The sequence below is a fragment of the Notamacropus eugenii genome, chromosome 5 (genome assembly GCF_028372415.1).
Source record: "Notamacropus eugenii isolate mMacEug1 chromosome 5, mMacEug1.pri_v2, whole genome shotgun sequence".
Taxonomy (NCBI): domain Eukaryota; kingdom Metazoa; phylum Chordata; class Mammalia; order Diprotodontia; family Macropodidae; genus Notamacropus; species Notamacropus eugenii.
The window spans coordinates 256,040,678-256,056,980 of NC_092876.1; the positions used below are offsets into that span (position 1 = coordinate 256,040,678).

The 16,303-nt window shown below is 34.5% G+C and overlaps 1 protein-coding gene across 2 annotated transcripts in view; it reads right to left on the reverse strand.

The window, feature by feature from the left end:
- Positions 1–1,082: 1,082 nt before the first annotated feature.
- COL5A2 (collagen type V alpha 2 chain) overlaps positions 1,083–16,303 on the reverse strand; it is a 194,778-nt gene continuing 179,557 nt past the window's right edge. For both annotated transcript variants that reach the window (XM_072612632.1, XM_072612633.1), the window contains 3 exons: positions 6,887–7,071; positions 4,168–4,407; positions 1,083–2,925 (listed from right to left, as the gene is read on the reverse strand). In XM_072612632.1, coding sequence (XP_072468733.1) covers positions 2,779–2,925; positions 4,168–4,407; positions 6,887–7,071 — 572 coding nt within the window. In that variant the 3' untranslated portion in view covers positions 1,083–2,778. The remainder of the gene's footprint in view (positions 2,926–4,167; positions 4,408–6,886; positions 7,072–16,303) is intronic.

Below are 16,303 nucleotides of genomic sequence, written 5' to 3' on the forward strand. Positions count from 1 at the left end.
GAGGAGGAAGAAAAGAAGGAAGGAAAGCAGAAAGGAAGAAAGAAACAAAGGAAGGAAGGAAGGAAAAGGAAAGAAAAACAACAAAAAGGGATAGAGGAAGAGAGAGCAAAAAAGGCAGGAGAGAGGTAGGAAGGAAAGAAGAAAGAAATAGAAGGAAGGAAGGAAGGAGGGAGAGATCCTAGAAAAACAAAATAAGATCTAAGGAAAGAAAGGGGATTTTAAAATACCATTCAACTAATTGATCAGAATTGAATAATGGAACTGTAGTGTCATCTCCCTATCTATACATTTTTATAAAGGCATGCTTTAATATATACTATCTCTGCATACTGTAATCAAATATAAGAAACTGTAGATAGCTATGTGTTGTAAGGAAGAAGCCCTAAAGAGAAGGGGTAGTGGAAAAGGAGTAAAGGTGAATGATCACAGCCAAAGCTGACCTTGGTAGAAGCGCATGTGGACCATCATTTCCTGGTAGTATGGAAAAAGCTGCTCTTGCCTATAGCTATCAATAACTTACTTTTGTAGGTTGATAGTATCTGCCGCAGTATAGTTCTGGTCTAGTTGTTAAAGCTGTTGGGTCCTGTATAGAATTATGGATGGCCCTGTTGGCCTGTAGAAATATTTTTCTCTATTACATACACACACACATATATACATACACACTCCTTAAGATATTTATATATTCAAAAGTAATATGCTCATCTCAAATAATCATTTTGGGAATTGAATGTTTTAGAATATACTTTATATTAACTAGTGCAAAAGAAAGCTCTGAGAAAAAAACCCACTTCAATAGCCTATGTTCATAATACAGTACTTGATACATTGTGAGATGAGACATAGCTTTTTATTATCACATTTTATTCAGTCATGAATAAAAATTATCTTTCTCTGATCTTAAAATTATCAATCTGGCATTTTAAAGAGCATAGACAGTGATAACTGGTCTCACCCTCCCTTCATAAGCGTTGCTAAAGAAAGACCATGCCTTAAAATTTTGTTTATAATCCAATGTATAATTAAGTGGATTGCTCTCTTGTTTTGTTGGTTTGCTTTTCTTTTTTACAAAAAGGAAATAATTAAAAACAAACACATAAATTACACTTTAATTCTTTTCCTTGTTGTGAGCTGAAAAGTTAGACAAATTTCACAAAACGGAAGCCATTGACATGACAAGAAGCGAGTATTTAATTAAATGCTTTGCAGAGATACATGACTAAAGCTCTGTGCATGGTTTGTTCTTTGGGATGGTCCCAGCTGTTTACTTTTAAAGGAACAAATAAAAAAGGAAAGAAATAAGAGCAAACAAATGCAGAAAAGAAACAGAAATAAAAACCTTGAAGCACTGGCTACCTGCATGTTCTCATCTAATTAAACACACAGGCATTACAAGACCATAGACTATCATCTGACAGACCAACAGTGAAAGTGCATTGCAACACTGCTCTTTCAGACATGGGAAGTCTAACAGCTAGACTCTTTCAAAATGTTATTTGGTGATAATCATCTTTATTTGTAAAAAGCTTTACAGAAGGAATTTTAGCACCATCACTTTTTAAAAATGTTTTTGCCCTGCCTATGTCCATTCTTGGAATAATAACAGAAGCTTAGCACCTTTTAGTATCTAAAAAAACAAAAACAAAAACCTAAGAATGTTCAATGCATCCCAGCTTCTAGAGATGAGGTAGCTCATGCTAAGAAATGTTGGATCACTTTGTCTCACACAATTCAAAGGCCAGAATTACTGATTGTACATATCCTACTATTGACTAGAGTCATATTCACAACTTGGAGTTTCCAAACTCTCTTTCTTTTTGGTCATATGTCAGTCTGCTGAGAGTATGAATGACTTAACCCCAACGTATGGAGGCTGGAAATAAATGTCACATGTTTGTGTATTCTGTTATTTTGGCTTCTTAAATAGGAAAGTACAAAGACATTCTTTCTCAGATGCACACAGATAACATCATTCACTTTAAAGGGATTTAAATATGTGTGCCGGAAAGAGACTAAGGACCTTTGAAGTTCAAGTGTGTACAAAAAGCATGTAGAATTACATATTCATATTTTAACACTTCATAAAAATTTAGGATGCTCAATTTATTTGACTTTGATGACATCAATGACATGGAAAGAGGCTAGTTAAACAATTTAGTAAAGGTAATAAGAAATGAATATGACTTTTTAATATCTTTTTTAAAAGAATATCATCCAAAATTGTCTGATATATCAACATCTATGGAGAGACACGTTCTTCATTTCTACAGATCCAAAGCTTATGTAATTGTACTTTATATACTGGGAATGAGAGGTCACAAAAGTGCTCTACTTTTCTGTTATTTAAAATGGCAGCCAAGCAAAAGAAACATTTCATCCTAATTTTGTATCTCAATCTTTAAGCTAGCTACCAGGAAGAATAGCTTGCTTAGAAGTAGTATGCAACATGTACAATAGATGGAAATAAACTAAACAAAAACTGAGACCTACTGGTTTCAAAGTTGATTTTTTTTTTCTAAGGTGGTCACTGGCTGGTCCTTTTAAAATCGGACTGCTGCACTCAAAGTTGTCTAGAATCTCTTAAAACTGGAGGTTTGTAAGTAAAATAAATATTCTGAAGGAGGCCAGGCATTTAGGAAGAATTGTATATACAGTGCTGATGCAATATCAGCCATTATTTCAAGAGTCTCAGGATCAACTTCAATCAGTCTAAGTTCTTGGTAAGGGTGGTGGTCATGGATGATGATGGTGGTCGTTGTTGATTGACCTCATCTTGCTTTACAGAAAACAAACTGATCCAATTTCAACGCCAAATTCCTGGTCTGTACTGCCAACATCCACAGGGGCAATATCTACAATAGGTAAGCGTGCCACATTCTGTGTTCTGTATTCAAAGACAGTCTTGCCCACATTTCCATTACGTTTCTAGAATATGAAAAAGAGATGAGTTATGAGTGGATTAAGATTATAAAAAGGGTTCCAGATTATGTTCACCATAACGCTTGTTAATAAAGCATTTTGCCCCAAGGAAATTCAAAGATCTGAAAAAATAAAATACTACAGTATAGCCTGTTAAGCATTTTGTAATTTTCTAAGTTGAAGAATTGATCAATTAATAAAATTTACAAAGAGCTTATTATTTGCCAGGCACTAGGGATACAAAGAAAGGCAAAATATGATCTCTGTCCTCCTATAAAATGTATTCACATTCTAATGGAGGATACAACACCTACACAATTATACACGGATATATACAGGATAGGTAGAAGGTAGTAATTTCATAAGAGAAAGTACTAGAGTGAGACAGGTGGGAAGAGGAAGGGAAGGTTGGTTTAAAGTCAAATTTTGATGGAAGTCAGGAAAGCCAGGAAGCAGAGTAAAGAGTGAGAGCACTCTAGGCATGGGGAATAATCAGTGGAAAGACACCAGGCTGGGAGAAAATGGAGGGTCATATACAACAAATGTGCTTTTCAGACCTCATTGAATTGACACTAAATTCATTTCAAATACACTCCATGACTCTGTGACATTCACTGCCATTCTCTTATTTCCAGCACAGAGAAATCAGACCTGTTGTGTCATTTTCATAAAGAAAACATCTGCTGATTGTATTTAATGGGCACTTGGAAAATTGATTCTCTGAATGGTCTCCTGTGAGTGTCCGACTAACAATCAGAGGGAGTATGTTTGAAAGCTAAGGGGGAATTCAAAACATGGGAAAGATTAGGGAACTAAAGAGATATTTCAAGGAGATTACAAGAGCATAGTATTAAGAATTTTAATAAAAAGGGCAGTAATGGGGAGGAGAGAAGAGAAAATAATCTCACATTCATTAATCTGTCATCTCTAGTCTATCTTCATCTTACTTGAAATCCATTTTACAAATTTTTATTGAAAACAGCTTTACAAACATTTTAGAGGCATTTTTTAAAACTGCCTCACTAAATGCTATACTAGCTATACTTCTTAACTTCAAGTTAACAGGTATTATAAACAAGTAAAAGGAAGCCCAGATAGATTAAGTTATGAGGTTAATAGGTTATTAGAAGAAGCCTAATCAAGTTAGCTGTATACAAGGAAATATAGGAAAATATTTTTAAAAATGAGGACTAATGAGGGATTGATTCTCAAAATAAAATTAATTTGGAAACCAAAAGGAATACTCACAGTACAGGTGTCTTCTAAAACAGTGTACCTAAACCGGCTGTTTCCTTCTGCTTTGATTTCTAGGTCATTAGCACCTTTGAGAATTACAGCTTTCTTGAGATTCTTGGCTTGGTCATCCATGTAGCCAACACTGTTTTTGCAAATATATGTGATGTTCTGAGAAGCTTCTTTTGATAAAAGACGCAAAAAGGTCATCTGAGTAACAGCTGTATTGGGTGATTGGCTATCTCCATACACAAACTACAAAAAAAGTTCATTTCATGGTTAATGAAGAATTTTAGAATTCTGAAGCATCATAGATCCCAAATAATTCAATTTCAGATTATTACTATCAAGCTGAGCTTCTGTAATATCCCTAAGTATGACCCTGGACAAATCACTTAACATCCTTGGCTCTCAGTTCCCTCACCTGTAAAATGAAGGAATTAGACTAGATGACTTCTCAAGTCTTTTCCAACCCAAAATTTATGAAAAGAGATTTTGGTATATTAAAGAGATTTTTTAAATTATAAATATCTAAGGTTGCATTCCCTTTGGGTAATAATAGTATGATTGAGAAATTATACAAGAATACATATCTCCATTAATTCTTATACATATAAAACTCTTTAAAATAAAAAGTAATAATCATATTTTGTTGTTGTTGTTTAAGTCATTTTAATTTGTGTCAGACACCTTTTAGAATTTTCTGGGCAAAAATATTAGCGTAGTTTGCCATTTCCTACTCTAGTTCATTTTACAGATTAGGAAACTGAGGCAAGCAGGCATAAGTGACTTGCCCAGGATCACACAGCTCAGCAATTGTCTGAAGCTGAATTTGAACTCAGGTCTTCCTGACTCCAGGTTTAGCACTCTATCTATTGTGCCACCTAGCAATAATCACATTAATTACCAATTATTATAGCCAGAAGAAGGAAAATTAAATGCAGTACATTTATTGTCATCCTATTGACAACAAAATATGTTTTTATTTTTAAAACCAAATCAGTACTATGAAATCATGATTTCAAGTTGTATTATAAAATAACTTATGAATTGCATTGCTAAGAAGTTGGATTTATCATGTTACATTTTTTTCTCTTTCCTTCTTCATCCACTACAAATTCAATACTACTAGGGGAAATGAATTGCATGCTTTATGCTAATGGAAATATCAGTAATAGACATACATTTTTTTTTTCCCAAGGAGCACTACTTACTTACACACTCACAGAAAGTGAAGAGGGGAGATTTATTTTGATTTTGAATTTTAGTCCTACATTACCAATTCAGATGTTTTTATCATATGTTTGAACTGTTAGGATAATTTAGCATTTGTGTTTTAAAGAAAATCTTTTTCTTCTCAATTAAACTATACAATAATCTTACAAACATCCCCTCTGCATATCTGGCATATAATTTTATGGCTTGTTTTAGACATTTTGAAGTAGACATTAAGAGAAGAGTTAGCGTGAAGGCTAAAGTGGATATAAAAATTTTCAATTGAACCTAGAGCAAAGAGAGAGGACCAGGGCAGAGCCAGAGGTGGGATCGGAGTAGGTGCAGACTAAAGAATAGGTCAGTATTTAAACAGAGAGGAGGCTGGAATCAAGGAGGGAAGAAAGTGTAGGAATGGAGAAGACAGCCAGAGAATAAATGGAAGGACAGTCAGGAATGGAGAATGAGATTGGACAGCTTGGGAAAACCTGGATCATCTCCCTTGAACTCAAGAAACACAACATTGGAACTTTTAGTGAACTCTTTCCATTTTGTAGTTATCTATTCTAAAGTATCAAAGAAAAGTTTAGGGACATGTCCAAACACAAATAGCGATGGCTTTGATTTTAAGTGACTTTCAGTGTGCTAAAAGATGGATATGTTATATGGCAGAATTACACACATTTATGAGAAATGGTCCCTAAGAAATTATTTTTAACAAAATATCATACAAATGAATATTTAAAAGTCAATTGATGTTTAACCAATAGGAGTAATTATTATGATTCAGAATTTATAAGCCATAATGCTAAAATATTATTTGTGAAATATGATTAATAGAAAAAGAACTTGATATAAAGGAAAAGCACAAGAAGAAGTTCTGGGTTTGCATCCCACTTCTGCTACTTAGCATCTGTGTGACCATAGGCAAGTCACTTTATCTCTATTAGTCTGTTTCCTTATTAGCAAAATAAAGAGATTCGACCTTAATGATCTCTAAAGTCCTACTCTACTCTAATATTCTCTGACTGACATTATTAAAATTAACACAGCTTTCAAAATATAGTATTGCCTAGTAAGCATTTTATAATTGTTTAAGTTGAACAATTTATCAACTAACAAATATTTATCAAGAGCTTACTATTTGCCAGGCACTACAGATATTTGGCAAAATATAGTCTCTGTCCTCCCAGAGTTTACATTCTAATGGAGGACTCAACGCGCAAATAGCTATGTATGGATATATCTATAAAAAGATAGATATAGATATATCATAGGTGGAAGGTAATCTCAGAGGGACGGGGTGGAGCAAGGAGGAGGAGAAAAGGAGGGTGGGATTTAAACCATATTTTAATGGAAGTCAGGAAAGTCAGGAAACAAACTGAGGAATGAAAGCACATTCAGAGAAAAAGGAAAATTTTAAATGAATAAATAGAGCAGGATGACAAGCAATAGAAAATAAATTAAAATAAAAAAGAATAATTTCAGGATAACAATTCTTAAGTCACGTATGGGATGTTACCTGAGAGCCTCTATTCATGTCAAGGCCATACCAGACAGGCTTATGGTCAGATCTGCTAGCCCACCATGTTTTTCGGGGAACACTGGATGGGTTTGCTGGAATACACGTCTCTCCTGTTTCCATATTGCAGTAAACTTTAATAGCATCTTCAACACATCCTTGATTAGGATCAATCCAATACTGACCTGTATATCAAAAAGAAGGTTTATATAGCTGGGATTTTAAAAACTGTCACAGATCTTAATTTTTTAAGTTGGTGGAGGATTTTTAATTACATTTTAAAATTTTCTTTAAAAAACTATCTTCTAAATGATTGTTTTAATGCTACAGAAGTCATTTAAGATAACTATGAACAGTAAAGAAAGATACTAAAACTAAGAAATTACATAAAATGAACATGAAAAAGGCATGTTCATTCCTTGTATTTGGAATGGAGGCTTTTAGCTCCTATGAAATATTTCAAACTGAGGATAATATTACTTTCACAAAAAGCCTCACACGATTTTTTAGAAGAGTGATCTGTAAATTTTAAAGCACTATGTTAACGTGACATGTAATTGCTATTGTGTGCACAAGAGTGTGCTAGGTACAAGGGAGACAGAGAATGTCAATGAGATATGGTGCTTTCCCTCTGGGAACATACCTTTTGTTATAAGGTTGAGAAACAGACAGATAAAATGGATGGATAGATAAATAGATGCACACAGAATGAACACAAAATGATACATGTGAGTGCATAAGAAAGGTATCAGTGAAGATATCAGTCAATTAGAGGTGAAGGTCATTATTAACTGGAAGAAGTGAAGAAATCACAGAGGTCTCTTAAAAGATATAGCATATGAGTTTTTATTTTAAAAAATGGATAAGAATTAAATATTGAAAAGGTCAAGAGAAAAATTCCAGTCATAAAATATCATGAGAAAAAAACATGGAGGTTTTTAAAAAGTATCTTATTTTTTTCCAATTACATGTAAAAACAATTTTTAACACTTTTTTAAAAATTGAGTTCCAAATTCTCTCCCTTTCTCTCTTCTCTCCTCCTTAAGAAGGTAAGCAACTTGATATATGCTATATATGCATAGTCATGCAAAATATATTTTCATATTGACCATATTGTAAAAGAAAACACACATCAAAAATAAAAAACAAGAAAAATTAATAAAGTTTTTCTAAAAAAGTGTGCTCTAATCTGCATTCAGACTCCATCAGCTCTTTCTCTGCAAGTGGATAGTATTTTTAATTCATCAGTCTTTCAGAACTGTGTTGGATCACTGCATTGCTAAGAATAGCTGTCATTCACAGGTGATCTTACAATATTGCTAATACTTTTCGGCTCATCTCACTTTGCTCACTTTGTTCCTATAAATCTTTCCAGGTTTCCCTGAAATTATTTTGTTATTTCTCACAGCAAAATAGTATTCCATGGACATCATATAACCCAACTTACACAGCCTATCCTGAATTGATAGGCATTCCCTCAATTTTCAATTCTTTGCCACCACAAAAATAACTGCTCTAGATATTCTTGCATATATCTGGTCCTTTTTTCCTTCTTTAATTTCTTCAGGGTAGACCTAGTACTGGTGTTGCTAGGTCAAATGGTATACACAGTTTTGTAGCCTTTGGGGCATAGTTCCAAATTGTTCTCCAGAATGGCTGAATCAGTTCACACTGTACCAACAATTAGTGTCACAATTTGTCAACATCCATTCCAACATTTGCTATTTTCCTTTTTGGTCATATTAGCCAATCTGGTAGGTGTGAAGTGATACCTCAGAGTTATTCTAATCTGCATTTAAATAGTGGTTTAGAGCATTTTTTTTTCAATATAACCATATATGGCTTTGATTTCTTCATCTGTGAACTGCCTGTTCATTTCCTTTGATCGTTTATCAACTAGAGAACTAACCATATTCCGATAAATTTGCCTCACTTTTCTATATATTTGAGAAATAAGGCCTTTATCAGAGAAACTGGCTATAAAATTTTTATCCCAGTTTTCTGATTTCCTACCAATTGTGGCTGAATTAACTTTCTGTGGCAAAATTTTTTGAATTTAATTTAATCAAAATTATCTAGTTTACACCCCATAGGGCTCTCTATTTCTTATTCAGTTATAAATTCTTCCATTGTCCAAAGATCTGACAGATAACCTATTCCATGCTCCCCTAATTTGTTTATGATTTCACCCTTCAAGTCTAAATCATGAATCCATTTTGACCTTATCATGCTATATGTTGTGAGATGTTGGTCTACATCTAAGTTTCTGCTAAACTACTTTCCATTTTTCTAGCAATTTTTGTCCAATTATGAATTCTTGACCAAAAAGCTTAGATCATTGAGTTTATCAAACACCAGATACTATTTACTGCCATGTATTATGTTCCTAATCTATTCTGCTGTTCTACCATTCTATTTTTTAGCCAGTACTAGATTGTTTTGATGATTATCACATTATAATACAGTTTGAGATCTGGTACGGTTAAGTCAATTTCCTTCATTTTTTTTTCATTGATTCTCTTGATATTCTTAACCTTTTGTTCTTCTAGATAAATTCTGTTTCTATTTATTCTAGCTTTATAAAATAAATTTTGGTAGTTTGGTTGGCATGGCATTGAACAAGTAAATTAATTTAGGTGGAATTGCTATTTTTATTATGTTGGGTTACTTTATCCATGAGCAATTAATTGGTTTAGACCTGACTTCATTTATGTGAAAAGTGTTTTGTAATTGTGTTCACATAGTTCCTGAGTTTCTCTTCACAGGCAGACTCCCAGCTATTTTATGTGGTCTACTATTATTTTAAAAGTAACTTCTCTTTCTATCTCTTGGTGCTGGATAGACTTTGTTGGTAATATATGGAAATGTTGATAATTTCTATGGGTTTCTTTATATACTCAACTTTGTTGAAGTTGTTAATTATTTCAACTAGTTATTCATTTGATTCTCTAGGATTCTCTAAGTATATCAACATATCATAGGCAGAATGATAGTTCCTCTTTGCCTATTCTAATTTCATTCTAATTGTCCATTTTTACTGCTATAGCTAGCATTTCTAGTACAATAGTGAATAATAGTCATGATAATAGGCCTCCTTGCTTCACCCTTAATCATATTAGGAAGACTTCTAGTTTATCCTTATTATAAATAATGCTTGCTATTGGTTTTAGATAAATACTACTTATCATTTTAAGGAAAGCTCCATTTATTTCTATGCTTTCTAATGTTTTTAATAGGAATGAGTGTCATAGTTTATAAAAAAAATTCTGTATCTATTGAGATACTCATATGATTTTTGTTGGTTTTGTAAATGATATGTTCAATTATCCTGATAGTTTTCCTATTATTGAACCAGTACTCTATTCCTATTTTAAATTCCATCCAGTCAGAGTGTATGACCTTTGTGATAAATTGCTGCAATTTCCTTCTTTCTATTTTATATTTTTATCAATATTCACTAGAGAAATCAGTCTATAGTTTTCCTTCTCTCATTTTGCTCTTTCTGGTTTAGTATCAGCAATACATTTGTATTGTAAAAAGGAATTTGGTAGGACTCCTTTGCTATTTTTTCCAAATAGTTTGTATATTACTGGAATAGATTGTTCTTTAATGTTTGGTAGAATCCACTTGTGAATCTATCTGGTCCTAGGGATTTTTTCTTAGGGAGCTCATTGATGGCTTATTCAATTTCTTTTTTTCTAAGGATTATTTATTCTTTTTCCTCTTCTGTTTACCTGAGTAATTTATGTTTTTTGTAAATATTTCCATTTCACTTGGATTGTTAGATTTATTTGGCATATAATTGGACAAAATAACTCTTTATAATTACTTTAATTTCCTCTTCATTGGTGGTAAATTAAACCTCATTTTTTGATTCTGGTAACTTAGCTTTCTTCTTTTTTAAAATCAAATCAATCAGTGTTTTATCTATTTTATTTTGTTTTGTTTTTAAATAAAACCAGCTCCTTCTTTTATTTATCACTTCCCTGTTGTGATATTTTAACTTTCAATTTTATTAATCCTTTGAATTTTAGCATTTCCAATTTGGTGTTTAATTGGAGATTTATAATTTGTTCTTTTACTAGTCTTTTTTTTAGTTACATGCCCAATTCAATGACTTGCTTTTTCTCTATTTTATTGATTTAAGCAATTATAGATATATTTTTTTTCACCGAAGTACTGCTTTGGATGCATCCCATAAATTTTCATATTTTGTTTCATTTTTGTCATTCTCTTCAATGAAATAATTTATCATTTCTATGATTTGTTCTTTGACCTACTCATTCCTTCGTATTATATTAATTTCCAATTCATTTTAAACTGTTTCAGTGGCCTTTTATTTAAAGTAATTTTTATTACATTAAGATCTGAAAAGAATGCATTTAATATTTATATTTTTCTTCATTTGGTCATGAAGTGTTTTGCTCTAATACGTGGCCAGTTTTTGTGTAGGTGCTATCTAACACTGAAAAAAAGATATATTCCTTTCTATTTCTGTTCAGTTTCCTCCAGAAGTCTATCCTATCTAAATTTTCTAAAACTCTATTCAACTCCTTAACTTCTTTTTTTATTTTATGTCTAGATTTACATAGTTCTAAGAGTGAAAAGTTGAGGTCCCCCATTAGTTTGATTTTACTGTCTATTTCCTCCTGTAACTCATTTAACTTTTCATTTAAGAATTTTGATGCTATGCAATTTGGTGTATATATGTTTAGTACTGATATTACTTTATTGTCTATAGTACCTTTTAGCAAAAAGTAGTTTCCTTGCTTATCTTATAATTAGATTGATTTTTGCTTTTTTTGTCTGAGATCATGGTTACTACTCTTGTTTTCTGTTTTTTTGTTTTAATTTACTTCAGCTAAAACACAATACATCTGCTTCAGCCTTTTGCCTTTACTCCACGTGTATCTCTCGGTTTCAGGTGAATTCTGGTTTTTAATCCACTCTACTATCTACTTCGGTTTGATGGATATGTTCATCCCATTCACATTCACAATTGTGCTTACTGAGTATTTTCCTCTATCCTGTTTTCCCCCTGTTTATCCTTCTTTCTCTTTTTCACCCTCCTCAAAAGTGTTTTTCTTCTGACTGCACCCTCCCCCAATCTGCCCTCCCTTTTATCAGCCCACCACCCTGGTTTCTTATGTCTTCCTGTAGGGTAAGATAGATTTTTATATCCAATTGAGTATATATGTTATTTTCTCTTTGACTCAATTCTAACAAGAGTAAGGTTCAAGCATTGTCTACCACTTCCCCCATCTTCCCTTCCACTATAAAAGCCCTTTCATGAATTTTAATGTGAGATAATTTACCCCATTTTCCCTCTCTCTTCCCCCTTATCCTAGTGTGTCCCTCTTTCTCACCCCCTAATTTTTTTGGATATTGATCATCCCATCATAGTGAACTCACACTCATACCTTCTGTCTATATATACTCCTTTTAAATGTCCTAGCTAAATGTTGTTGGCTTCATCTGGGTTTGTGTTCTGGTCTTCCCTGTCACCATAGTAACTTCCTTTTGGTCAGGCTACTTTTACTGCTGTTGTTGTTTGCTCATTTTTCTAGTCTATTTCTCGACTTTTAACTTTATGTTAAAGCAGGGCTCTGTTCCCAGATTAAAGGGGGTACAGTCCCAAGCTTCAGGTTTCTCATGCTATTGTTTTCAAAGCTACTTTTTGGTATCTATAAGTTTTCAGTTCTTCTAAGGTGATATGATCCAAGGAGAGGTGTGGTCCCTGCTCTCCTGTCCTGTGTGCTGGTCTGTAATCAACCAAAGTACTCTTTTCCACCTTGGAACCATGACCAGGGTCCCTGCTCTTCTGTGGCCACACACTTTAGTGTACTACAGCTCTTCTTCACCTTGGGATTGGGACTGTGATCTAGAACTTCATATAGGTTATGCAATACAATCCTACACCCAATGTCGGCAAAGGGTCTCCTGTAATCTTCTGACCAGTGTCTGACTCCCCTTACCATTTGTGTTGTGAAAGCCCACGAAGTTTCAATTGCCAATTCAATCATCCCTAAGACCAGCAGGCATTTCTGGGTATAGCCTGTGCTGGACTTAGTTCCATTCTCACCCTTGTGAGACAGTCCTTTCCTGATAACTTTCTAAGTTTTCTTTGGCTGGAAAATTATTTCAGCCCATCCTCTTGTTGGTTCTGCCACTCAAGAATTTGTTTTCAGTATTATTTTAAAGCTGTTTGGAGGGGAATTTGGGGAAGCTCAGGTGTGTTCCTGTCTTTAGTTTGTCATCTTGGCTCCACCTCAGCTTCAAGATTTCCAAACAACTTTGTAAAGACAAACGTATTCATGTATTTTTTGCTTAATTTGAAGCTCTTTCACATCCATTAATAGGCCTACGTGACCTGCTTAAATCACATGGAACCTTAAGTCATATGTGATAGGAGGAGCTTGCTGAACTGGTGGAACAGGCAGGGTGGAGCAGAACTGCGAGGAAGTTGGTCAGAACAGTTAGAGTAGAGGAAAGAGGACACAATTAGGCACAGCTAATCTTGTGAGTGTTTGCTTGTGGAACGGAGTGCATGAGGGAGGAAGGCTTGGGAATGGCATTGTCCCCTGCAGTGCTAATGTATATTGACTTCTTGGTTACTATGATAGATTTGGCTTTCTGGTGTTGAGATTTGGCTTTCTGGTGTCTGAATAAATGTTTTTCTTCTGCCTTCTATATGAAGAGCCTGTTATATCTTGATATTCAGAATTACATCAGCATATTCATAGTTGCCATCAGTACTGTGAATATTGCCTTGGCCATACATTTGGCATCACAAACAGGATGGTATCATGAAATATCAGACCTCTATTTGGAGGCAGAAAAGCTTTGGAGAGTGAAATGGATATCTTATGATGAGAGGATTTACCTTATTGCTCCCTAATAAGAGAATGGGCTAAAAGCAAAGGGCTTTGTGAAAACTGGAAATCGAGGCTACAGAAATGATCACCTAGAGATCTGGAAAGATGTTTGCAAGGAATACCAGTGGAACTGGGGAAAGGTTCCAGGGGGTGTGTGGGAGAAGCTGTGCCTTGCTGAGAAGTTATCACCTTATGTGTAAAAGCAGAGACAAGCTCCTGGAAGAGAAAGTTCAGATGGAAAGGGCATTGGCTGGTTTGCATGAGAAGCTTTTTCTGCTGCAGCATTCAAACTCTCTTTTAGAAGAGCAAGCTAGAAAGTTTCAGGAGGCAGAAGAAAAAGCTGTTGTCAGTTTAGTCACAAAAAGAAGCAAAAAAGCAACAAAAGGAATGTGCATGCAGCCCTTGCACAGGCTGGATTTGATTGGGACTGAGACACCTGGAAGAATGCATGGGAGGAGAATGAAACAAAGTGAGAAGAGGAGACTGAATTTTGTCCAATACTAAGAAGAAATCAGGAGGGCCACACAGTGTTTGGGGAGGTAATTGAGGATTTTACCCAGTAGGAGGTCACAGATATTTTGAGTTGGTTCACTCAAAGGATGGGAGAATCGCTGGCATTTTGTATGGTGAGAATCAGTGAAAAAGATAAATTTCCTCAAGAGAGAAGAGTAAATAGGTAGCAGATTGAAAGTCAGAATAGATTGACAAGAAAAGAATTGCTTACTATTCTATTGAGAGCAAGGTTGTTTTTGTGTTCGTCCTTCATTTTCGAAGAAGACCATGACATCAGAGAAATGATGACATGGCTTGCACTTGACTTTGTTTTGAGCGAGGGAGGGCTGTGCAAGGTCACCAGCCTCACTTTCCTCTCCTGAACCATCTGGATCTAATGACCAGATATCAGGATGATTGGAGACGGCCCAGGATGCAATGGGAGATAACACCCAAAAAAAATAATTAAATCAAGCAAGGAGGGAAATAGCAACAGTTACTATTGATAATCACTCTAAGCCAGGAGGATCCAGAAAACAGACATTAAGTGGAGTTTGGGCAGGGACCTATTGTTGTCCAATCTATGGGCTTCTGATACATATATCATAGATCAACACACAGGTCCAACTGTCTGACCATATCTACCAGAGAGGGAAGCACCAACATCTAGGTTTTCAAAGCTGGGGGACTCAACGGCTGCCCAGAGTTTCATCTGGTCAAATAACCTTCTTCCAATGAGTGAATCCTCTGCTTATTGCCTAAACTTTTTTTCATACAGACATTTGAAATGGCCATATGCTTTTCCTCACAGATCTTTTCTTAAATTTTATTTCCTATGAACTTTTGGGTATTTCAATAAGTAGCCTTCCTACATTATAATTACTCTTTATGATATTTAGCTTGGTGGATATACAAAGGCAATTTTCTTCTTTCTCTTTCCTTTTTAAGGTCCTTCTGAGTAAATTTACAAAACACCAGGAAAATACATGCTCACCAGCTTGTGTCAGTAGATTTTGATGGAACAGATGGCATTATAACTAATGAACTATACAAAATGTATCAAGAAAAAGAGTTTGATGATCTCTTGGGGATACAGTCTTAGAAGCGATATTGCTGAGTCAAAGGGTATGCACATTTTTGTAGCCCTTTGGGCATAGTTCCAAACCGCTCTCCAGAATGGTTGGATGAGCTCACAGCTCCACCAACAATGAATTGGTGTTCCAACTCTCCCACATCCTCTCCAGAATTTATCATTTTCTTGTTCTGTTATGTTTGCCAATCTTACAGGTGTGATGTGGTACCTCAGAGTTGTTTTGATTTGCATCTCTCTAATCAATAGTGATTTAGAGCATTTTTTCATATGATTATAGATATCTTTAATTTCTTCCTCTGAAAATTGCCTGTTCATAACCTTTGACCATTTATCAATTGGGGAATGACTTGTATAGTTATATATTTGAGTCAGTTCTCTATATATTCTAGAAATGAGGCCTTTATCCCTGAGCTTAGCTGTAAAAATTCTTTCGCAATTTACTACATCCCTCCAAATTTTGGTTGCATTGGGTTTGGTTGTGCAAACACTTTTCAGTTTAATGTAATCAAAATTATCCATCTTGCATTTCATAATGCTTTCTATCTCTTCTTTAGTAAAAAATTCTTCCCTTCTCCATAAATCTGATAAATACACTATTCCTTGGTCCTCCATTTTATTCATGGTATCAATCTTTATACCTAAATCATGTACCCATTTGGACTTTAATCTTGTGTACGGTGTCAGGCATGGGTCTATGCCTAATTTCCACCACACTATTATCCAGTTTCCCAGCAATTTTTGTCGAACAGTGAGTTCTTATCCCAGAAGCTGGGGTCCTTGGGTTTATCAAACGGGAGGTTGCTATATTCCTTGCCTACTGCATCTTGAGTGCCAAGTTTATTCCACTTGTCTACCCCTCTGTTTCTTAGCCAATACCAAGTGGTTTTGGTAATTGCTGCTTTCCCACATGTACAAAAATATTTATAGCAGCACTCTTTGTTGTTGCCAAAACCTGGA